This window comes from Bemisia tabaci, chromosome 5, assembly GCF_918797505.1.
Source record: "Bemisia tabaci chromosome 5, PGI_BMITA_v3".
NCBI classification, from domain to species: Eukaryota; Metazoa; Arthropoda; class Insecta; order Hemiptera; family Aleyrodidae; genus Bemisia; species Bemisia tabaci.
Window position 1 is genome coordinate 17998472 of NC_092797.1, and position 22989 is coordinate 18021460.

Here is a 22989-nt window from a genome sequence, read left to right on the forward strand (position 1 = left end):
ATCTTCATCATCTCGTATTTTATTCCACGATGAGCGCAAGGCCTCTGCCCGATAAAATGTAAAAAGTTATGGAGAAGCGAGCAGCTGTGCCCGTTGAAACGTGGAACAATGGCCCCAGTGTTACGCGCCAACCCGGGCGACCTTCCGAGAGAGTGGAGTTACCACCAGGCCCCTCCCATTCGCTGCCGAAACGCAGCCGCTCAGGTATAAATAGCCAAGCTTCCCCCTATTGAGCCATTCGTTTAGAATTCGCGCCACGCAGCAGATTTAAACGCAACATTCAACATGTCTGGAAGAGGTAAAGGAGGCAAGACTAAGGGCAAGTCCAAGACCCGTTCATCCCGCGCTGGACTCCAATTCCCCGTCGGACGTATCCACCGTCTGCTCCGCAAGGGTAACTACGCTGAGCGTGTTGGTGCCGGAGCGCCAGTCTACCTGGCTGCCGTTATGGAATACTTGGCCGCTGAAGTTCTCGAGTTGGCCGGTAACGCCGCCCGTGACAACAAGAAGACCAGGATCATCCCCCGTCACTTGCAGTTGGCCATCCGTAATGACGAGGAATTGAACAAGCCGTAGGCACCGAGAAGTAGAGGCCCCCACATAGCCTAATTTCGCGATTTCGTGCTGCACAGAGTAGTGCATGCTATTCGGTCCGGTTACCAAGGCTGTCCTAGCGGGTCGACTTGAGGATTTCAGCCAGTTACATCGGATTTATCCAATTAATTTCGCGTTTATAGCGTTTATTTGGCAGTGTACTCGCGGTAACATCGTTTCTTAGTTTCTTCTTCAAAAAACATGGTCTGGAAAACGAGATTTACTAGTGTGTTTACTGAGTGTTTACATGATGGGTCACGTGGATTCAGCTTGACGTGAGGTTTAAGTTTTTTCTTAAATCATCGATGATTTCTTAATGTTTAGTAATATTTTGACAAACAACGTATAAACTCAACTGCTGTGAATATGTGCATAATATTTGTGACTTCTTTCGATTCGAAATCATCACATGAAATGTCTCCTAACCTCGAAGGTTCCACGAGTATGTGCGTTATCCACCTGCTTCATTAGATTTTCGGAATTTGTCTTGGTGTTTTCTACAGTTCTTCTCAGTGATTTTCGGTATATTAATGGTCGCATCTAGTTTGGACGACGCTTTCTCAAATTTTGGATTTTTTGCAATGGCATGACAGGTGATTATGAAGTTGTTATGCATGGATTTTATGTGTTTGTTTTTAGTATTGCTGTGTGAAATTGCTTCAAAGTAGCTTAGGTAATAATGCCACGCACCTGCAGTGTGCCTGGGTGCAAATCAGGCTACAGAGGCCCAGATATAGACGTTCAGACTTTTACATTCCCAATTGACAAAGAACAGCGTTTAAAGTGGGTTAGAGCTATACATCGCTCGGAAGACTTTGTTGTAACTGAGTCCTCATCTGTGTGCATCAAGCACTTTCACGAGAAACATATCAATAGGTATTCAACCAACAAGAGAAAGAGTGAACCTACTTTGTTGAAGAGGCCCCATTTGAAGAGTGATGCTGTCCCTGGCATATTTCCCAATCAACCACATTACTTGTCGACGGAGGCACCAACTACCCGTAGAGAACCTGAGGAGAGGCGCAAGGCACTCATTGAAAGAGACAACCATGATTTTGAACAGTGGCAAGTCCAAGATAAGATAAACAATTTTCAAGAGCTGCTTGAGAACTTTAAGTCCAGAAGTTTGTCAGGCTTCAAGACTGAGGAGTATGATGATTTCTTGTTTTTATACAAAGTTAAAGCCACAATCAATAACATCCCCGAAATCAGTTGTAGCCTAAAAATTTTCAAAAATCTGAAAATCCAGGCATTTGTGGGGAACCGGTCGCTGAAAGTAGTAAGGTTTAAAGGATTCCTTAACCAAGATTATGAATGTTGCCATTGGTCTGCATTTGAGAGCTTACTCACCCATCTTTCTTCTCTGACAGCTGAAGATGTGTCAACCTTTGAGGAAAATATGGAAGAATTGTGTGATCATATTGATAGAATTCTAGATAAGTGGACACCATCCACAACAAATAATGAAACCGAGGAAAATTCTCCCAAACTGACCAAATTGGAATTTTGCAGGGAACAAATCAAATTGTTAACTTGTTCTGTCCCTCGGTACACCTCATGTCTCCTAATGTGGGCTTGCTCACTATTCTTTGCTTTTCCATCTGGGTACACCATGATGCGCAATTCGAAGGTTCTTACGCTTCCTCACCCCATGCACCTGAAAAGGCTGTCTGGAGATGTCAAAAGTGAAACAGGGATCAGTAAAGAACAAGTCGCTTATTTAACAGCCAAGTATAAGAATATGGAGGGTAATGAAAAGGTGGTTAATTTAATGTTTGATGAAATCTATACAATCCCCAATGTGGAGAGCAAAGGAGGAAAAATCATAGGTTTGGCCCCTGATAAAGGAGGCTCCACCAAAGTCCAAGCTTTCATGTTATCTTCCATTTTTGGGAAAAAAGAGGATGTCGTAGCTCTGTTTCCGGTAAATTTCACTGATGCAGCAAAGTTGAAGCAAATGGTGCTGCAAGTTCTACAGGTGTTGACTCTCATCGGATATACCGTATTGTCTTTAAGTTGCGACAACAACAAGATGAACAGGTCTATGTACCAACTACTGAGTGGTGGAGAAAAAATTAAGCAAAGTATTACCAACCCTTTCAATAAGAATGAAAAGATATTTCTCTTATTTGACACTGTGCACCTTGCAAAATGTGTTCGAAACAATTGGCTAAATCAAAAAAATGCATTTCAGACTTTCTTCTTCCCACTGATGGATAATCCATCTTTGATCATGAGTGCAAGTGTTCAAGATTTAAAAAATATTTACTTCAAAGAGAGAAATGAAATTCTGAAGTTAGCACCAGCACTTTCACAAAAAGTTTTGTTCCCATCTTCTCTTGAAAGGCAGAACGTTAACATTGCACTGCGTTTGTTTGATGAGAAGAACATAACTGCTCTTGAAAAATTAGCAAAAGATGGCATCAGTGGAACTGCAGAATTTATCAAAATTTTCCTTCCATGGTGGCGCATCGTGAATGTCAGGGCACCCAACACAGGGGTTCACAAACGAGACCCCTTCAGAGACCCCATTCGCTCGACTGACGACAAAAATCTGGGATATCTTGAAAAATTTGCAAATTTTCTGAAAAAATGGAGAGAATGTGAAATTCCTTCATCCCTAAATAAGGATAAAAAGACAGGAAGACTTACATTCGACACGCACTTTGCCTTACTTCACACTACAGAAACTTTTCGGTCTATGTGCAAATACATTTTTGAACAGTTCAATCCACATTACATTCTCCTCGGAAAATTCCAGACTGATGGAATTGAATCAAGGTTTGGGAGATATCGACAGATGAGTGGCTGTAATTATCATATTTCTCTAGCACAAATATTGGAATCTGAAAGGAAGTTAAAAGTTATGAGCCTCCTAAAATTAAGATCTGAAAAATATGGTGACTTCGAAATAAAAGATTTTAGTGCTTCAGATGACATTCCGGAGGAGATCTTCGCGAATGTTCCAAATGAAGGAGCCTTCGATGTTTGTTTGGATAAGTCGGATGAAGTTGAGATAAGTGAAAGCCAAGGAGCAGTGCTATATTTTCTTGCAGGCTATTGTAGCCATTTGCTGTTAAAACTAGTTGGAAATTGCCTGGATTGTAAGAAATCTGTAGTTAGTAATGGAGAATTCAATGTTGATGTGAGAGGCGTAAGCAAAGAAACAAGAGAGTATCTGTCCAATTTGAGTCGAGGTGGCCTTAAAAAACCAACTGCTGTCTTGCATGAAGTAGTTTGCATTGCGTATCAAATATTTGTCATTCTCATTTCCAAGGACTTTGAAGAAAAATTTTTGAAGGTTCCCAGCCAGCGCGGCCTTCTCAAGCGACTCATTCTAAAGAAATTACAGTTCATTATTGATCTTGATGAAATATGTGAAATTGAAGAATGTGGGAGAAGCACGGAAACCATGCTGAATAAGGTTGCGCATACATTAGCCAACATTTTTTTAAATAATTATGTGAAGAGAATGAACGATGGAGTGAGGCGAACTAAGAAACGGAAGCTGGACACTTTTGACAGTTCTTCGAAAGGAGCCAATGGAAAGAAAATGAAGACGACAACAGTCAGCAAAGCACTTATGGAGAAAAAATGTGAAGAAAACCAAAGTTTCTTGAAGAAAGGAACGGAAGATCCAGAAGAAAACAGAAAACGCAATGACACACCAGGAAAAAGTGGAAGAAGCGCAGAGGATCATCAAGAGCTGAAGACCAAAGACAAAGAAAACCAATGTGCAGAGGATCAGGAAACTTAATTTTTAAGCTACTTCCCCCCTTCTATTTTAAATCACGAGAAACTGAGTAACATTTTTCCCTTGTCTTAATCTCAGATTAAAAATTAACTAATTTTCAAATTTTTATTAACAAGTTGACGTAATTGCCTTCATAACTCAAATTTTTAGTTTAAAAACATTCATTTTACTTCAGTTTCATCTACTTCCAAATTAGAAGAACGTCTAAAATTTTAATTGCTTTTCTTTGCAAGTTCTTATTGAAATAATTTTCATCTTTTCACATGCACTCGTAATTTTTGCTGCTTGACTTCTGTGCCAATATGCCGATACTTCTCATTTTTTCAATACCCCATTTTCTTTAAATTTTATGCCTCACCATTCTCATTTCCTCCCTATTAATTACAATGTCTCCTACCTTTGCACACTACCTAATCAAAATCTCCTAACAACACGCTTGCAGGTAAATTCAATTTTGCTTTATTACTTCTTAATGTCCATTTTTTGTCCTGTTTGTTTCAGGTTGATGCTCGAATTTGGAGATGTATAAGTTTAATTGTGCAGAAACCTTCATTTTTTCCTTCAAATAAAATCAATCTCACCCCTTCCTAACATTACTCATAAACTCGCAAAATTCGCGAGCACCGCGAATAATTGAAATAAACCGCGTTAGTTCATAAACTGCCGCGTTTTAATATGATCGCCCGTGTGGCTGCGGGAACGGCGTCTGCACTACTCTGTGCAGGCTGCCAAAACCGATGTGGGGGCCTCTACTTCTCGGTGCCTACGAACAAGCTCCTCTCTGGCGTCACCATCGCCCAAGGAGGTGTTTTGCCCAACATCCAGGCTGTGCTTCTGCCCAAGAAGACCGAGAAGAAGGCATAAGCTGTCTCCCTCCAGTCGTCTCTTCACTTTAAAACGGCCCTTTTCAGGGCCACCAATTTGTGTAGCTACCATATACCATTTGTAATGCATCCAAGCGGAATCTCTCGTTCGATTTAAGTGTAACTTGCCGTGTAAATTGTCACGTGGGCAAATTTTGCCACTATAGCCATTTGTTCCCGGGCCCGGAAAGATAGCGTCTTCAAAATAATCTTGAACAGAAATGAGGGGGGGAAAAGCGCCAAGTTAAAAGTGCAATCGCACGTTAAAGTTCCCCTCGTTTTATTGTTCGCCTTGATGCATGTAGAAGCTGCTGACTATTCACTCCTGGATTTCTACCGGGTGATCCAGAGCACTCGTCCACCATCTTTCTCGATGGAACCAGGAACGGCCGACTATGAAGGGCCGTTTGTAACTAAAGATACGAATGTTGGCAATATATAAGAAATGATGTAATACATGAAATATTCAAGATATATATGAAATTTTGAAATTTTGAAATATATATACGGAACTGTCGCAATATATAAGAAATGTGACAGTTAGTTAGTTAGTTATTATAATTTTAAGATATTCAGCGCCTATATTTAGGAAATCGACTCCAAAATATACGGCGAAAATCGTGCAATATATAAGAAATGTGTCAATATTTAAGAAATCGACTTCACAATATATATGGCGAAATTCGTGCGATACAAAGGGCGATCCATAATTCGATCCCCTCTAAATTTTTACCTAATGGAGGCAAAGATTTGAAACTTGGGGGATGTTCTCAGGTCAAAGGGAGCTACTTTCTGGCCCCCTAAAATTTTCCGGGGAACCCTTAGGGGGGAGGGGGGACGGAAACCAATTGTTTTTTCAATTGAGAAGACCCCCTTTGTTGTACCTTGTTCGAAAGAGCATCAAAAAAGGAAACTTTTCGGGTAAACCAGAAGTCCATATCTCAAACCGTTTCAAAATGGCGTTCGGTTAAAATTCAAGATGGCCGAAAATTGACACCGGCTGTTTGTCAATGGATTTGCGCGAAAATCGGTATCTACGGGTATATTGATAAGAGAAAAACGAATTTGAAGTTAGATTTCTAAAGAAAAAAAATTCCAAAATGGCCGGATTTTTTTTTTTTTTTTTTGAAATCTAACTTCAAATTCGTTTTTCTCCTATCAATATACCCGTAGATACCGATTTTCGCGCAAATCCATTGACAAACAGCCGGTGTCAATTTTCGGCCATCTTGAATGTTAACCGAACGCCATTTTGAATTGGTTTGAGATATGGACTTCTGGTTTATCCGAAAAGTTTCCTTTTTTGATGCTCTTTCGAACAAGGTACAACAAAGGGGGTCTTCTCAATTGAAAAAACAATTGGTTTCCGTCCCCCCTCCCCCCTAAGGGTTCCCCGGAAAATTTTAGGGGGCCAGAAAGTAGCTCCCTTGTACCTAAGAACATCTCCCAGGATTCAAATCTTTGCCTCAATTAGGTAAAAATTTAGATGCGATAGAAAGGGCTTATGGATTACCCTTTATATCGCACGAATTTCGCCATATATATTGTGAAGTCGATTTCTTATATATTGACACATTTCTTATATATTGCACGATTTTCGCCATATATTTTGGAGTCGATTTCCTAAATATTGTCACATTTCTCATATATTGCGACAGTTCCGTATATATATTTCAAAATTTCATATATATCTTGAATATTTCATATATTATATCATTTCTTATATATTGCCAACATTCGTATCTTTAGTTACAAACGGCCCTTCATAGGCCGACAATTGAGCCTCGAGACGAAAACAAAACTTAGTGCGGTAAATTAACCTCGAAGAATTCAATGAAAATATTGTCAGTCCCTTTAAACCCCCTGGAGGGCGGTTACCTCCCGTTTCTCGCATATTTCAAATGGGAAGCGTATGTTTTGACTTCGGATTCGAATTTCATAGTCAAAAATAAGAACTTTCTATTGTATGCCTTCTTCCCCCGAGCCCCCCCCCCCCCCACTTTTTGGAGCCATGGGCGGGCAAATCTTTATTGGGCTCTGCAGGCGTTAAAATTATCCGATTTCTGAAATCTAAAAGTCTTCTGAGAGAGAAGATCGAAACCTTTTCGTTGGTGTGCCACGTGACCCCTGTCGACCCAAAATTGTGGGGCTTTGGAGGGCCATAAGTTGAAAATTTCAAATGGCAAGGGTATATTCTGATTCAAGTTTGGATTCTACGCGAAAAGTTACGTAGAATTGACATTGCGAATGGATCGATTGCCCCAATTTTTTTGCGAGTTTAACGTCCCTCTCTGGGTAGGTATCGTTCAGCCATATTGAGAGTTTTGCATCCCTCTCTGAGTTTTACTGTGCCGCATTGAGAGTTGAACGTCTCTCTATAAAATTCATTTTTCCAGTTGTAGGCCCCTGCTCTTTGGATTTCATTTAGTCGTAGGTATTTCATTCAGCCGTATTGAGAGTATTTCGTCCCACTGCGGGTATCATTTAGCCAAATTGAGAGTTTCGCATCCTTCTCCGAATTTCATTGTGCCGCATTGAGAGCTGAACGTCTCTCTCTGAAGTTCATTTTGCCGCACTGAGAGTTGCAGGCCATTTCATTCAGTCGTATTTCATTCAGACGTTTTGAGAGTTTTACGTCCCTCTCTGGGTATCATTTAGCCATATTGAGAGTTTTGCATATTGAGTAGAACCCGTGTAGAACATCGATTGGGACTGAGTAAAAGGATAGTGACAGTCGCCTCGACTGTGGATTTTCGTCTTATGTTATGCCGAACCTTATTGACGATGGAACTCCGAACTCTGAACCGAAGCTTTAGTAGCTCTTGAGAACCGAGAAAAATGGCATTTCAAATGAGATTGGCGACCGAGAGGTCTGCGGTGCTCGAAAAATGGAATAAATGAACGTGACCGTTACTGGAGAGGAGAAAAGAGCAGAGAGGGGAAACCGTTGAGCACCTGGCGCCCCACCGCGAGCCGGTTCAACCGCCTGGGATTGGGCGCATCGAGGCGGCCCATTGTATATATAAACCCGAGCTGAGCGCTGAGCAGTCACTCGTTTGCAGCTCGAACTCATCGACGCAATGGCTCCGAAAGCAAGTGGAAAGGCAGTGAAGAAAGCGGGCAAGGCCCAGAAGAACATCACCAAGGGTGACAAGAAGAAGAAGCGCAGGAGGAAGGAATCCTACGCCATCTACATCTACAAAGTCTTGAAACAGGTGCACCCCGATACCGGAGTCTCCTCCAAGGCTATGTCCATCATGAACTCCTTCGTCAACGACATCTTCGAACGTATCGCCGCCGAAGCCAGCCGTCTCTCCCACTACAACAAGAGGTCTACCATCACCTCCCGGGAGATCCAGACCGCCGTCAGGCTTCTCCTCCCCGGAGAATTGGCTAAGCACGCCGTCTCTGAAGGAACCAAGGCTGTCACCAAGTACACCAGCTCGAAGTAGATCTTCTCTTCACCTGGCTCCACACTTTAAAACGGCCCTTTTCAGGGCCACCAAACTTACGAGCACTACATAAGAATGAGGAGACTGGTTGATCCCCTTGTTCCCCAAAAGTCCCAGAAGCACCAACACCTCCTTTTATTCGGAATTTGATTTGAATAAAGCACAGGTAACGGTCGAGTGGGGCGGAATGTTTCATATCATACCTAAGGCAACAGCTACTTAGGCCATTAATTAAACTGGCGTTTTCTCCCGAGTTTGTTCCGCAATGATATATTTGTTTTCCCATTTTTTTTTTTTTATTCATTCAGTTTTATAATTTTATCAGTATTAATAATGCTAAGATTTGTAGCATTAAACACTATAGCTATTATGTTTATGTAACAAGGTGATCCTCAAATTCGAATTAAGCGTTCACCGCTATAATTCGAACAATCTCACAATTGATTTCATATGAGATCAATTTAATAATAATAATAATAGATATTACCTACGGTGATCATAATGAGAGAAGAAAAACTTTTTCTACGGACAAATAACATTCAAGAATACACGCGTTTTATATTAATTTCATCTCCAGCAGTTGTTATAGGACATACTTATTACAATTTTAGCAGAGACAAATCTTGCACACCTCGATTTCGCAGGGGTAGTATCACAGTTCAAATTATTGAAAAAACGTAGCAATTATCACGGTAGTAGTAGTTGTGATTTTCTAACCGTGGAAAACACGTTAGGTTCACTCCCACAAGTATAACATAAAATTGAGAGACTAACCTGTAATTATTTCGAGTTACTCCCAGAACCGAAGGAAATCATTGGAAAATCCTTCTGTATTAGCAGAAATAATTCCCATTGATATCACACAGTGCAAATGAGCAAGAACAAAATGAGTGTCACGTAAAAACAAACATCAACAGGAGAATTACCCAAAATAATCCCAATCATCAAAACTCGCTCAGTAAACAAAAATAAAAACCCCGTGAATAAAAAAAAAAAAAAACGAGTGGATTAGACAAGTTAGAGTACTTGTATTCCATGCATAGTGGGTAGCTGATCTTCAAACAATTTTAATTCCTGCAGGAACAGCAATAATTTTAATTGCGGAAATAAAATAGGCCCGGGTCCCGAAAACTTTGCCAAGTGTATAAATATATGATCACCTCAAACAATATAACTCCAAAAAACGGAAAAAGCATCGTAAAAGAAAACTTTCCTCGCAAACCCGAAGTCAATATCTCAAACCGTTTCAAAATGGCGGCCGGTCAAAGTTCAAAATGGCCGAAAATTCACACCGGTTATTTGTCGATGGATTTGCGCGAAAATCGGTATGTAGGGGTATTTTGGCACGAGAAAAACGAATTTGACGTTAGATTTTCAAAAAAACCGAAATTTCCAAAATGGCCGCGGGTTAAAGTTCAAAATGACAAAAAATTGATTTTTTTAGAAATGTAAGTTCAAATTTGTTTATCTTATGCCAAAATACTCTCAAATTCCAAGTTTTAGGCAAATCCATCAGCAAAAAACTGAGGTGACAATTTTCGGCCATTTTAAATTTCAACCGGTGGCCATTTTGGAAGTTTTGGTTTTTTTGAAAATCTAACGTCAAATTCGTTTTTCTCGTGTCAAAATACCCCTACATACCGATTTTCGCGCAAATCCATCGACAAATAACCGGTGTGAATTTTCGGCCATTTTGAACTTTAACCGGCCGCCATTTTGAAACGGTTTGAGATATCGACTTCGGGTTTGCGCGAAAAGTTTTCTTTTTTTATGCTCTTTCGAACGAGCTATCACAAAGGGGGTCTTCCCATTTGAAAATTAAAAGTTGGCCCCCTGAAAATTTTAGGGGGGCCAAAAAGTAGCTCCCTTTGACCCAGGAATATCTCCCAAGTTTCAAATCTTTACCTCAATTAGGTAAAAAGTTAGAGGGGGTGGAAAGGGACTTTTGGATCACCCTGTATGCCATTCAAATTCATGTATATATATATATATACAGGGTTATCCAAAAGTCACTGACCACCCCTGTAACTTTTTTCCAAATTAAGATAGAAGTTTGAAACTTTGGGAATGTTCCTCGGTCTAAGGTAGCAACTTTTTGGTCCCCCCAAAATTTTTGGGGGCGGCCCCCCTTAAGGGGGGCGGGGGCTAACTTTTTTTTTTCAAATGGCAACCCCCCCTTTGTGATACCTCATTCGAAAGATAATAAAAAAAGAAAATTTTTGGCGCAAACCGCAGGTCAAAATGTTCATTTTTGACAAAATGGCGGCCGGTCAAAGTTCAAAATGGCGGAAATTTGGCATCTCCGTTGTTTATTGACGGATTGGTGTGAAACTCGGAATCCTAGGGTTTTTTGAGATGAGAAAAACGATTCTGGCATTGGTTTTCCAGAAAAGTCAGTCCTTTTCAAAATGGCGGCCTAGAGCAGGAAGTGCGGATATTTAGGCTGCATATCGTTGGATTTGCAGGGAACTTGGTTTCTGGGGGTGTTTTGGCACGAGAAGAACGAATCTTTCATTGAATATCTGAAATTTTGACAAATTCCAAAATGGCGGCGGAAAAATAGCGGGAAATCAGTTTTACGGCTCTTTACCGATGGATTAGCATGAAATTATTTGATATTTCAAGAATCTAATGAAAGATTCCTTTTAATCCCGGCAAAAACCGCCAGGATATCGAATTTCATGCAAATCCATCGGTAAAGAGCCGTAAAACTGATTTTCCGCCATTTTTCCGCCGCCATTTGAAATTTGTCAAAATTTCAGATATCCAATGAAAGATTCGTTCTTCTCGTGCTGAAAGACCCCAAGAAACCAAGTTTCCTGCAAATCCAACGATATGCAGCCTAAATATCTGCACTTCCCGCTCTAGGCCGCCATTTTGACGGCCGCCATTTTGAAAAGGACTGACTTTTCTGGAAAACCAATGCCAGAATCGTTTTTCTCATCTCAAAAAACCCTAGGATTCCGAGTTTCACACCAATCCGTCAATAAACAACGGAGATGCCAAATTTCCGCCATTTTGAACTGTGACCGGCCGCCATTTTGTCAAAAATGAACATTTTGACCTGCGGTTTGCGCCAAAAATTTTCTTTTTTTATTATCTTTCGAATGAGGTATCACAAAGGGGGGGTTGCCATTTGAAAAAAAAAAGTTAGCCCCCGCCCCCCTTAAGGGGGGCCGCCCCCCAAAATTTTGGGGGGACCAAAAAATTGCTACCTTAGACCGAGGAACATTCCCAAAGTTTCAAACTTCTATCTCAATTTGGAAAAAAGTTACAGGGGTGGTCAGTGACTTTTGGATAACCCTGTATGTATGTATCTATGTATGTAAATAGCCTAGAAGCTGATCGTCGTTAACTAAAACTAACTAACTAACTATATGTATGTATGTATGTATGTATTTCCGCCTTTTGAAGATTTTTCGATTTTTGAGTGGTTATATCTTCCTTACGTTGAAAGATATTTTGACCATTTTTTTTGCATTTAGTAGAGACTCATTAGAACTACTATTCTGCGAAAAAAAATTGAAATTTGAGGCAATAGATTTTGAGGGGTGGGGCTAGAAAGTGGGGGGAGGTCAAATCTTGTCCACTCGATAACTCGAGCGAAAATGAATATTTTGAGCTGAAATTTTTATGGGTGGTAGTTAGGTTGGGTTAGGTTAGGTTAGCTTAGGGCACACGACAACGCTGAACTCGGGTTACGCCACACAGCAACACCGGACTTAGGTTACATTTTCGACATCTCAGGTGGGACCTACCTATCCCAGTTTTTTAAGAACTGTTCTGTCAATGAAACATATTTCTTGTTAACACGAATTTAAACGTCATTGCTACACTGCATGAAAGTTGCCTTTTTTTTTTTTTTTTTTTTTTTTTTTTTTTTTTTTTTTTGAATAATCAGATTCTGAGCGGGAGTACATTGCACTTTTAAAGTTAGTGAGAAATTCGTTTTCTTTTTCAACTGTTGCGGAAGCAATGGAAACTAAAGTTTTCACGAACATGATTACGCGAAAATTACACAAAAGAATAATGACATCAGGAAATCACTCCAGGACAGCTATTTCGTTTAAATCTTTGTTAACTATGAAAATACTAGGGAACGCTTGGGTCATACCTTTGAAACAGGAGGAAAAAGCACATTTGAAATTTTCAGCTTTTTCTTCAGCTAAAAACGCAAGAGCACGCAGTTCGCTCTTGTTGGTTTTTCAGAAAAACTCTTCTAAATCCTAGCGGCTTTAAAACTCACTTTTAATATTCTTCAAACAATTATAGTTCAATCTATAGGAAGCCCGGTACCGCCGAATAACATATTATATTTGTTGAATAACATTTTCTGCGGCGGCGGATCATGCACGCAGCATTTAAACATAGAGTACATAGAGTCGTAATGTAAGTGGGAGAGCTGGCGGCACTTTTAAGCATTTTCCATGTCCCGAATTCCAAGACTCCTGAGTGACGCCGGGTCACTTTTTCGATACAGAATCGATTGTTTGCGATACACGGGTATCCGGCCATCCGATGACAACAACAACAACAACAACAACAGAGGAGATAGGAATTACCACGTATTCCACACCGCCATTTTGGATCGAAAATGTATCGAAAAAGCGACCCGAACTCGGCGCACACCGGGCTCGGAATTCGTCGAGCAGAACATGGCGCCAGATCTCCCATTTACATTACGACTCCACGTACTCTATGCATTTAAAGATCGCGCCGGTCGGCAAGTCCCTCTGGAAGTGAACACCACAATCTACCGACCGTGCACCCAGCGCTCCGTGCGGCTGTTTAGCGTAGTTATCGCGGAAGAATTTTTGTTGCGTGTGCACGACGACTCTGTACTCCTGGGTTGATTTCTATATAGATTTCTGTTTTTTCTCCACGGAATTTTGACTGTTCAGATGTACAACCTAGGGTATTGTTCGTAGAGCGGGGTGATTTACCGGTGAACAAATTGAAGAAATTGATTTTGATCAATTTACAGCATCAAAACGAACCGAATAAATTTGCCTTAGTCTCAGTGAAGGTAAGAGCCTCCCTGTGCATGGGTACCCAGTGTTGCAAACCTCCAAACCATACTTACCTGGCGTGGGGGTTACCGTGATCAAGAAGGCGGTTCCCCCAGGGCGAGGCCATTCCATTGCACTCCGGTTGGGCTGACCCCTGCGAGTATCTCAAATGTAGATACCTCGGGCGCGTAATTTTTGGGAGTCGGGACTGCGTTCGCGCTGTCCCGGATAAGCAACCTCATTCTCCTTCCAAAGATCTCTAATCTGGAAGGTGAGCGATCTTATGCTGCTCTGCCGGTAAAATTCGTTCCTCACCTGTAATGACAAGTAGATTCGGACGATGATAGTCGGTTTCTTATGGGACTTTTGTTGTCGAAGGAAAGGCCTGATTTCAAACTCAGAGCCAACCGTTTGAAAGTCTGTGTCCAGCTATGAAACTTAGCCATTCTTCAAGTGAGTTTACGATACAAACTTCAACGCTAAATCATCTACTGTAAATTAGTCCAGTCAATAGAGCACATAGGGGCTAAGTAGAGACAATTTCTGAGGAAACTTTCTTATACAGGGTGTTCGAAAAGTCCCCTCCCCCCCCCTAACTTTTGACCTAATTGAGGTGGAGATTTGAAACTTGAAGGGTGTTCCTAGATCAAAGGGAGCTACTTTTTGACCCCCCCCCCCCAATTTTTTTTTGGGTGGGGGGGGGGGGGTTACGGATCCTAACTTTTTTTTTCAAATGGGAAGACCACCTTTGTGATACCTCGTTCGAAAGAGCATAAAAAAAGAACATTTTTCGCGCAAACCCGAAGTCATCATCTCAAACCGTTTCAAAATGGCGGCCGGTCAAAGTTCAAAATGGCCGAAAATTGGCACCTCTGCTATTTGCACATGGATTTGCTTGAAACTCGGTAACAGGGGGTATTTTGGAACGAGAAAAACGAATTTGACGTTAGATTTTTAAAAAAACCCTAATTTTTCAAAACGGCCACCGGTTAAGGCTCAAAAAGGCCGAAAATCTGACAAACTCGATTTCTTGCCAATGGATTCACCTTAAATTCGGTATCTAGGGGTATTGTGACCCGAGAAGAACGAATTCGATGTTAGATTTTTAAACAAACCCTAATTTTTCAAAATGGCCCCCAATTAAAGTTCAAAACGGTCAACAATTGGCAACCTCGACTTTTTGCCGATAGATTCGCCTGAAACTCGGTGTTCGGGGGTATCTGGGTATGAGGAAAACGATAAGCTACGTTGAAACTCGAATTTTTGGTCGGATTGTCAAAATCGGATTGGCCGTGGCCTAAAATGCTAAATCAGCACCTGTTTCCTCGATTTTCGTGAGGCTCGGTATCCGGTTGTAGTTCTAATCGGGAAACTCGAATTTTCGTCAGATTTTCGAAATGTCAAAATCCAAGATGGCGGCCGTGGCCTAAAAATGGTACATCGAAATCTGTTTCGTCGATTTTCGTGAGACTCGATATCCGGTTGTAGTTCTCATCGGGAAACTCGAATTTTTGGTCCGATTTTCAAAATTTCAAGATCCAATATGACGGCCGTGGCCTAAAATGCTAAGGTGCGAGTGTTTCCTAGATTTTCGTGAGGCTCGGTACCCGGTTGTAATTCTCATCGGGAAACTCGAATTTTCGGTCAGATTTTCAAAATTTCAAAAGCCAATATGGCGGCCGTGGCCTAAAATGCTAAATCGAAACCTGTTTCGTCGATTTTCGTGAGACTCGGTATCCGGTTGTAGTTCTCATCGGGAAACTCGAATTTTTGGTCGGATTGTCAAAATTTGAAAATCCATGATGGCGGCCGTGGCCTAAAATGCTACATCGGAACCTGTTTCGTCGATTTTCATGAGACTCGGTCTCCGGTTGTAGTTCTCATCGGGAAACTGGAATTTTTGGTCGGATTGTCAAAATTTCAAAATCCATGATGGCGGCCGTGGCCTAAAATGCTAAATCGGCACCTGTTTCCTAGATTTTCGTGAGACTCGGTATCCGGCTGTAGTTCTCATCGGGAAACTCGCATTTTTGGTCAGATTTTCAAAATTTCAAAGTCCAAGATGGCGGCCGCGGCCTACAATGCTAAATCAGCACCTGTCTCCTCGATTTTCGTGAGACTCGGTATCCGGTTGTAGTTGTCATCGGGAAACTCGAATGTTTGGTCAGATTTTCAAAATTTCAAAATCCAAGATGGCGGCCGTGGCCTAAAATGCTAAATTGAAACCTGTTTCGTCGATTTTCGTGAGACTCGGTATCCGGTTGTAGTTCTCATCGGGAAACTCGAATTTTTGGTCGGATTGTCAAAATTTCAAAATCCAATATGGCGGCCGTGGCCGAAAATGCTAAATCGGCACCTGTTTCCTAGATTTTGGTGAGACTCGGTATCCGGCTGTAGTTCTCATCGGGAAACTCGCATTTTCGGTCAGATTTTCAAAAATTCAAAATCCAATATGGCGGCCGTGGCCTAAAATGGTACATCGAAACCTCTTTCGTCGATTTTTGTGAGACTCTATATCCGGTTGTACTCCTCATCCGGAAACTCGAATTTTTGGTCAGATTTTCCAAATTTCAAAATCTAATATGGCGGCCCTGGCCGAAAATGCTAAATCGAAACCTGTTTCCGCGATTTTCGTGAGACTCGGTATCCGGTTGTAGTTCTCATTTGGTAACTCGAATTTTTGGTCGGATTTTCAATATTTCCAAATCCGAGATGGCGGCCGCGGCCTAAAATGCTATATCGGCTAATGTTTGCTCTATTTTCGTGGAATTCGGTGATTTCTGACGGACTCTATCGATTTCTGGCCGCAACCGCTCTTTAGATGCTTGGCCACAGTCGACTCGATATATCGATCAGGAGTCATGCGGGAGTAATACACTATTGCCTTTTTTTTAAAGAATTTTGAGCTATCGAGTGATAGAATCGTTGCATGTTACGGCTTTCGAGGGAAATAGTGTGGCCGATAAGGCCTACAACAATCGGATGAAATAGTATTCTCTATAGAGTTGGAGCTAAGATAGAGGGTAACATTTATCATAATTAAAAGAAAGAAAAAAAAAAGAAGAAAAAAAAACCGGCGCTCCGCTTCGCTTCGCGCGCGTCTTTTCAGGGTCGTCTGCACATCTAGTTTTTCCTCTTTTTAAGTGTCCCGCGCATCCACCGCGGGAAGGAAGTGTATTTCCCGAAGTGGGACTTTTGTAGTCATAAAATCGTACGTCTGTAAGTCATTGTGTAATGGATAGTTTTTCCAGATATTTCCTTTCCTTGGGCCGCTGTGCGACGAACAGTTCGTCCGAAAACTTTCTTCACCTGACCCACTGTGCGACGGGCAGTTTGTCCAAAATCTTCCTTCCCCTGAACCACTGAGCGACGAAAAGCTTGACCCGCAGTGCGACGAAAATTTTGTCCAAAAACTTCCTCCCCCTGACCCACTGTGCGACGAAAATTTTGTCCAAAAACTTCTTCCCTCTGACCCACTGTGCGACGATCCGCTTGTCCAAAAACTTTCTCCCCCGACCCACTGTGCGGCCCTGCTCCGGCCGGCTCCCCTCATGCCGCGCACCCCTCGCCTAAAACTTTCAAAGCTCGCCATTTTTAAACGGCTCGGCCGATTTGGCTCAAATTCAATACCAAACCAGTCCTATAGAAGAACTACCACCCATAAAAATTTCAGCTCAAAATATTCATTTTCGCTCGAGTTATCGAGTGGACAAGATTTGACCTCCCCCCACTTTCTAGCCCCACCCCTCAAGATCTATTGCCTCAAATTTCAATTTTTTTTCGCAGAATAGTAGTTCTAATGAGTCTCTACTAAATGCAAAAAAAATGGTCAAAATATCTTTCAACGTAGGGAAGATATAACCACTCAAAAATCGAAAAATCTTCAAAAGGCGGAAATACATACATACATACATACATATAGTTAGTTAGTTAGTTTTAGTTAACGACGATCAGCTTCTAGGCTATTTACATACATATATACATACATATATATATATATATATACATGAATTTGAATGGCATACAGGGTGATCCAAAAGTCCCTTTCCACCCCCTCTAACTTTTTACCTAATTGAGGTAAAGATTTGAAACTTGGGAGATATTCCTGGGTCAAAGGGAGCTACTTTTTGGCCCCCCTAAAATTTTCAGGGGGCCAACTTTTAATTTTCAAATGGGAAGACCCCCTTTGTGATAGCTCGTTCGAAAGAGCATAAAAAAAGAAAACTTTTCGCGCAAACCCGAAGTCAATATCTCAAACCGTTTCAAAATGGCGGCCGGTTAAAGTTCAAAATGGCCGAAAATTCACACCGGTTATTTGTCGATGGATTTGCGCGAAAATCGGTATGTAGGGGTATTTTGACACGAGAAAAACGAATTTGACGTTAGATTTTCAAAAAAACCAAAACTTCCAAAATGGCCACCGGTTGAAATTTAAAATGGCCGAAAATTGTCACCTCAGTTTTTTGCTGATGGATTTGCCTAAAACTTGGAATTTGAGAGTATTTTGGCATAAGATAAACAAATTTGAACTTACATTTCTAAAAAAATCAATTTTTTGTCATTTTGAACTTTAACCCGCGGCCATTTTGGAAATTTCGGTTTTTTTGAAAATCTAACGTCAAATTCGTTTTTCTCGTGCCAAAATACCCCTACATACCGATTTTCGCGCAAATCCATCGACAAATAACCGGTGTGAATTTTCGGCCATTTTGAACTTTGACCGGCCGCCATTTTGAAACGGTTTGAGATATTGACTTCGGGTTTGCGCGAAAAGTTTTCTTTTTTTATGCTCTTTCGAACGAGCTATCACAAAGGGGGTCTTCCCATTTGAAAATTCAAAGTTGGGGGCCGTTGCCCCCCCCCCCCCCCCCAAGGGGGCCCCCCTGAAAATTTTAGGGGGCCAAAAAGTAGCTCCCTTTGACCTAGGAATATCCCCCAAGTTTCAAATCTTTACCTCAATTAGGTAAAAAGTTAGAGGGGGTGGAAGGGACTTTTGGATCACCCTGTATATTTTCGTGATCTACGACCCGTGATCGGTGCTCTTCACAATGTCTCAGGTCTGGGTCCGACATCATGGGAGAATGCAATAGTGTATTTTCTTCGGAAAATACACTAAAAATATCCCTGGACCCCGGATCGGTGATTCTCAGTTGAACGTGTGCAAACACGGATATTAGACTCAGTTAAGCGTGATGCGTGTATTATAAAAGTCGGAATTTTCTGTAATAGTGGTGGTTATGATGTAAGGCTAGTTTTTTATTCAAATTGAACTTTTTTTGAAAACCGATTATATAGTTAGATGACTTACTTTCTTATTATTCTTTACGCACAATGGTCATTTCGGGTGGGCAGGCCACCCATCTTCACGTGACTGAATAAGGAAGTAAGTCATCTAACTATAAAATCGGTTTTCAAGAAAGTTTTCGAAAAAAGTTCAATTTAAACAAAAAATTAGTGTTCATTGTGCCGATGAAGTTTCAAAAATAGTGCAGTATGCTACAACTATGGTACACTATGATAGAAGGCTCTAAGCGTAGATGAAAGTGAGAGAGAGTATGTGCTCCGGTTTGGTGGCCCTGAAAAGGGCCGTTGTGAAGAAGGGTGGTGGAGTTATGTTTACTTCTTCTTGGGTGCGGCTTTCTTTGGGCTTTTCTTGACTGCAGCTTTCTTGGGTTTCGGTGCCTTCGGCTTCTTGGTGGGTGGCTTGGCGACCTTCTTGGCCTTCGGTGATTTGGCTGCCTTGGGCTTCTTCGGAGATTTGACTTTTTTGGGCTTGGCTGCCTTTGGTTTCTTGGCTTTTGCCGCCTTTGGCTTGGCGGGTTTCTTGGCTACCTTCTTCTTCTCTTCCTTGGCTGGGAGCTTGAAGGATCCGGCGGCGCCTTTACCCTTGGTGAGGATGAGCTTGCCAGAACCGGTGGCGGAGATGACGTACTTGCGGATGAAAGGTGCAAGTTTGTCGGCATCCACCTTGTAGGTGGCGGCGATGTATTTCTTGATGGCCTGGAGGGAGGATCCCTTCTTGTCCTTCAGGGATTTGATGGCCTCGTTGACCATGGTGGCGGTGGGAGGGTGAGCAGCGGGCTTCTTGGGCTTGGCTGCAGCCTTCTTCTTAGGAGTCTTGGGGGTTGCCGGAGCGGCAGCGACTGGAGCGTCAGACATGGTTGAGAGCGGTGCGAGAGTAGCGTTCGAATTGAGAGAAACGAAAGATACGAGTGGCGAGGTGGGGAGTATATTCTTATCCCTCGCGCAAGAGCCAAAAGGAACAAAGCGGCAGTATTTGCACTGTTCATTTTAATTTGTTTCGTTCCGTGTTCGTGACACTTTTCTTTTCTCTAAATTGCTGTATTTTTAACCAATAATTAAGAGAGATCCCCTCTGAACTATGAACTACATAGTTTGGTCTTCCGATTCAACGAATTTTTCTGTCCCGTCGCGAGGTAATATAATTAATCTGGACTGGGTTTTCTGGTCATCCCTTGTTATGCGCTTGGGGTTTCTCGAATAAATTGACGATTCTGTAAGTTTTTTGAGAATTCACCGCGTTACGGTTAGTGCAAATTCAATTCTGGACGTATTTGGCTTTCAAAAAAAGTCCGACCTCATCAAAATCGGTGGAAGAGCGCCGATTTTTCGGACCTCGAAGTTGGTGTGTCCGCACTCTGAATCGAGTTCTCTAACCTGTGTGAAGAGACTAGGCACCCGTTTTCCTCCCCAAAATTGATGTTTTTGGGGGTAGTAGATGGTCTTCACTAAGGGTATTTGTTATGCAGTATCTTCTTTGATAAGAGACTCCTAAAAAATGGTGAAAATCCCCGATTATTCGACATTAGAATCGTTCAAACGCGCCGTCAAGAATAGGTACTCCATGCCAGTCCTATTGTCTTGCTGTAAGGCTGCATTCGTCCTGCAAAGTGAGGCATTGCTCGTTGCATTTATTTTGATAATTAAAAACAGAATAATTAGCGACCCTTGAGGAGCCGAAATGCCTGGAATTTGAACTTCTCAAATTAATGGAGGTCATCTACCTCCACGGAGAGTCAATGTCAAACGCCCCGCAATGGAACTGAGCATAGCGCATACATCGCTCATCCAGCTACTTACCAATTCCATCGTGTACATTACCATCACGAAACGTTTCGTTAGAAGAAGAAAGAACTCGAAAGAACATCACAAATATATACATTAGTAAGTAGAGAGATACGAAGATTTAATGAAATAAATAAAAAGGAAAGTTTTAGAACGACGGATGAAAGGATTAATATTGCTACATAATAGGGGAGACCGGGGCTAGCTATGTTGGCCACGGGGCTATGATAACCATCGTGGGAATTTTGTAGGGAAAAAGGTAAATTTGATGTTTGATGAGAAAGAAGGTTGGCAGCGATGTAGACTAACAGTTTAAAACATCAACATCGATGGTGTCCCCCTCAGTTATGCTCTGTGCTATAACATTCTTCTTTATCTTCGAAAATCGCCCGAAAATGCGATTTTTTTAATTTTGAATTTTTTTTGCTGTGGTGCAGAGTATTTCTTTTATATTTCATTTTTCTTTGTTCCTATTTGAAGGAGACCCCCTTTCCTTTCATTTTAGTGTATGGATTTATGGTTTTTGACCCCTTGTTTCTTAGTTGGATGACTTCGATTCGAGGTAACCTCAATCGGGGCTATGTGGACCATTTTTCTGGGGCTATGTTGACCTACTAAGAAAACATACTTTTTACATTTTTTTTCGCGTATGGATTCAAAATCATTTTCTATAAGTTTAAAATGGTCTTATTTAGTGGAGCAGTAGATCTTCTTCTTCTTTTTTAAGTATCCTTTCGTACCCACTCACTTATTAGATTTGATACTGTTCTTTAAAAAAAAAAAAAAAAAAAAAAAAAAAAAAAATTATTTTAAAATTTTCAGCTCCAAAGGTATTGAGTTTTAAGCTCTTTTAAGTGCAATTGCAATCAACTGAAGAAGGTTCACATAGCCTCCTTACAGGTGGCTCACTTAACCCCGGGGTTGATCAACATAGGACTAAGTCAACTATGTTGACCAAAATGGATTTTTTCTTAAAAAACGCATGAAATTCACAAAATTAAACTATTTTGTACAATATTTTTGGTTGATTTTAATTCTACACTGTATGCTCAAGGATTAGAGCATTCAATCCTTCTGTTTCTTCGGACACAAGTTTGCAAAAAATGTGATCAACATAGTCCCGGTTTCCCCTAGTTTATGTAGGGAGTTTCACTGTTACTTCTTAAGTATGTCATTACATACTCATATGAGGCATGATTTGCTTCTAGTTGTGCTTTCTTGTTAGATATCTGTAGTTTTTTCAGTGAAAGCTTCTTATGCCTCTCAAATGGCACTGTTTGCCGGCAGGCTTTAGACGTTGTAATTAAAATTTACATTTTTCGAACGAACGAACAAACGAACGAACGAACGAACGAACGAACGAACGAACGAACGAACGAACGAACGAACGGATGAATGCGACGGTCCCTCACAAACGGGGTGAAACCTCTTAATGGCGCTCAATTTCACTATCAGCAATTTAGCTTCGAAAAAAAAGCATGAACTAAAGAAATCTGATCTCTTTGCTGCTGACCGTCTCATTAAACTGACTGACTTGACTGACTGAACTGACTTCACTAACTGACCTGAACTTGGCAGGCTGGACTCGACTTTCATAAAATAGCCATAACTGCTGATCGTCCCATTAAATTTACTGACTGACTGACTGACTGACTGACTGACTGACTGGACTGACTTAACTACAGAGCGTATAGAAGGTTAGAGGCCCGACTCGGTGCTAAAACAGGCGCTCAGCTTGTTGCAACGTACGCAACTAATCTACTACTCTATTGTTTTCCCGTAACTGGCGGCGCGTTTGTTGCTGCCGGAGCACCTCCACATAGGCGATTTCTCATGCATCATCCCTCCGCAACTCTCGCTCGTCCAATCTGCGCGGAAATCCGTTCGCCGCGCACTCTCGCGCCAACGTAGGCAACTTCTTGCTCTTACGTCAAACTTGTGTTTCAGGTCCTCCGCACCCTCTATACTCTGCTCGACTGACTTGACTTGACTTGACTGGCTGGCTGACTGACAGACTGACTAACATGGGACATGAAAAAGAGGGATGAAACACAATATAGCCCGAATGCAAACAACAATAAAAACACATTTAATACAAACCAGATGGGTTTACAAGGCTAAGGAGATCGAATAAACAAACCAGGACGTTTCGGGCCAATTAGTGCAAACAAGAAGATGAGCATGCAACAGCATGCATGCGAGTTTGCACTAATTCCTACTTTGAGCAGTTG

At 41.5% G+C, this 22989-nt stretch overlaps 4 protein-coding genes and 1 non-coding gene across 5 annotated transcripts; 4 read left to right on the forward strand and 1 right to left on the reverse strand.

Moving 5' to 3' along the window:
* The first annotated feature begins 220 nt into the window (after window positions 1-220).
* Window positions 221-5685, forward strand: LOC140224634 (histone H2A-like). Its single transcript, XM_072300640.1, has 2 exons — window positions 221-572; window positions 4996-5685. The coding sequence occupies exons 1-2, from the start codon at window positions 286-288 to the stop codon at window positions 5210-5212; spliced, it is 504 nt and encodes a 167-aa protein (XP_072156741.1). The 5' UTR covers window positions 221-285; the 3' UTR covers window positions 5213-5685.
* LOC140224588 (uncharacterized) lies at window positions 578-5010 on the forward strand. The gene has a single exon (XM_072300368.1). It carries the CDS (start codon window positions 1274-1276, stop codon window positions 4349-4351), a length of 3078 nt encoding a protein of 1025 aa, XP_072156469.1. The 5' UTR covers window positions 578-1273; the 3' UTR covers window positions 4352-5010.
* Window positions 5686-8236: 2551 nt separating the features above from the next.
* Window positions 8237-8916, forward strand: LOC109038009 (histone H2B). The gene has a single exon (XM_019052915.2). It carries the CDS (start codon window positions 8292-8294, stop codon window positions 8661-8663), a length of 372 nt encoding a protein of 123 aa, XP_018908460.1. The 5' UTR covers window positions 8237-8291; the 3' UTR covers window positions 8664-8916.
* A 4822-nt stretch (window positions 8917-13738) lies between these two features.
* Window positions 13739-13900, forward strand: LOC140224729 (U1 spliceosomal RNA). Its single transcript, XR_011899983.1, has one exon. It is a non-coding gene; the product is annotated as a U1 spliceosomal RNA (small nuclear RNA).
* A 5338-nt stretch (window positions 13901-19238) lies between these two features.
* On the reverse strand, window positions 19239-19912 carry LOC109041399 (histone H1-like). The gene has a single exon (XM_019057746.2). It carries the CDS (start codon window positions 19829-19831, stop codon window positions 19289-19291), a length of 543 nt encoding a protein of 180 aa, XP_018913291.2. The 5' UTR covers window positions 19832-19912; the 3' UTR covers window positions 19239-19288.
* Between the last annotated feature and the right edge of the window lie 3077 nt (window positions 19913-22989).

Coding starts and splice junctions, on each gene's coding strand:
- LOC140224634 (XM_072300640.1), top strand. CDS start 286: ATGTCTGGAAGAGGTAAAGGAGGCAAGACTAAGGGCAAGTCCAAGACC. Junction 573..4,995: donor GACGAGGAATTGAACAAGCC/GTAGGCACCGAG, acceptor GAAATAAACCGC/GTTAGTTCATAAACTGCCGC.
- LOC140224588 (XM_072300368.1), top strand. CDS start 1,274: ATGCCACGCACCTGCAGTGTGCCTGGGTGCAAATCAGGCTACAGAGGC.
- LOC109038009 (XM_019052915.2), top strand. CDS start 8,292: ATGGCTCCGAAAGCAAGTGGAAAGGCAGTGAAGAAAGCGGGCAAGGCC.
- LOC109041399 (XM_019057746.2), bottom strand. CDS start 19,831: ATGTCTGACGCTCCAGTCGCTGCCGCTCCGGCAACCCCCAAGACTCCT.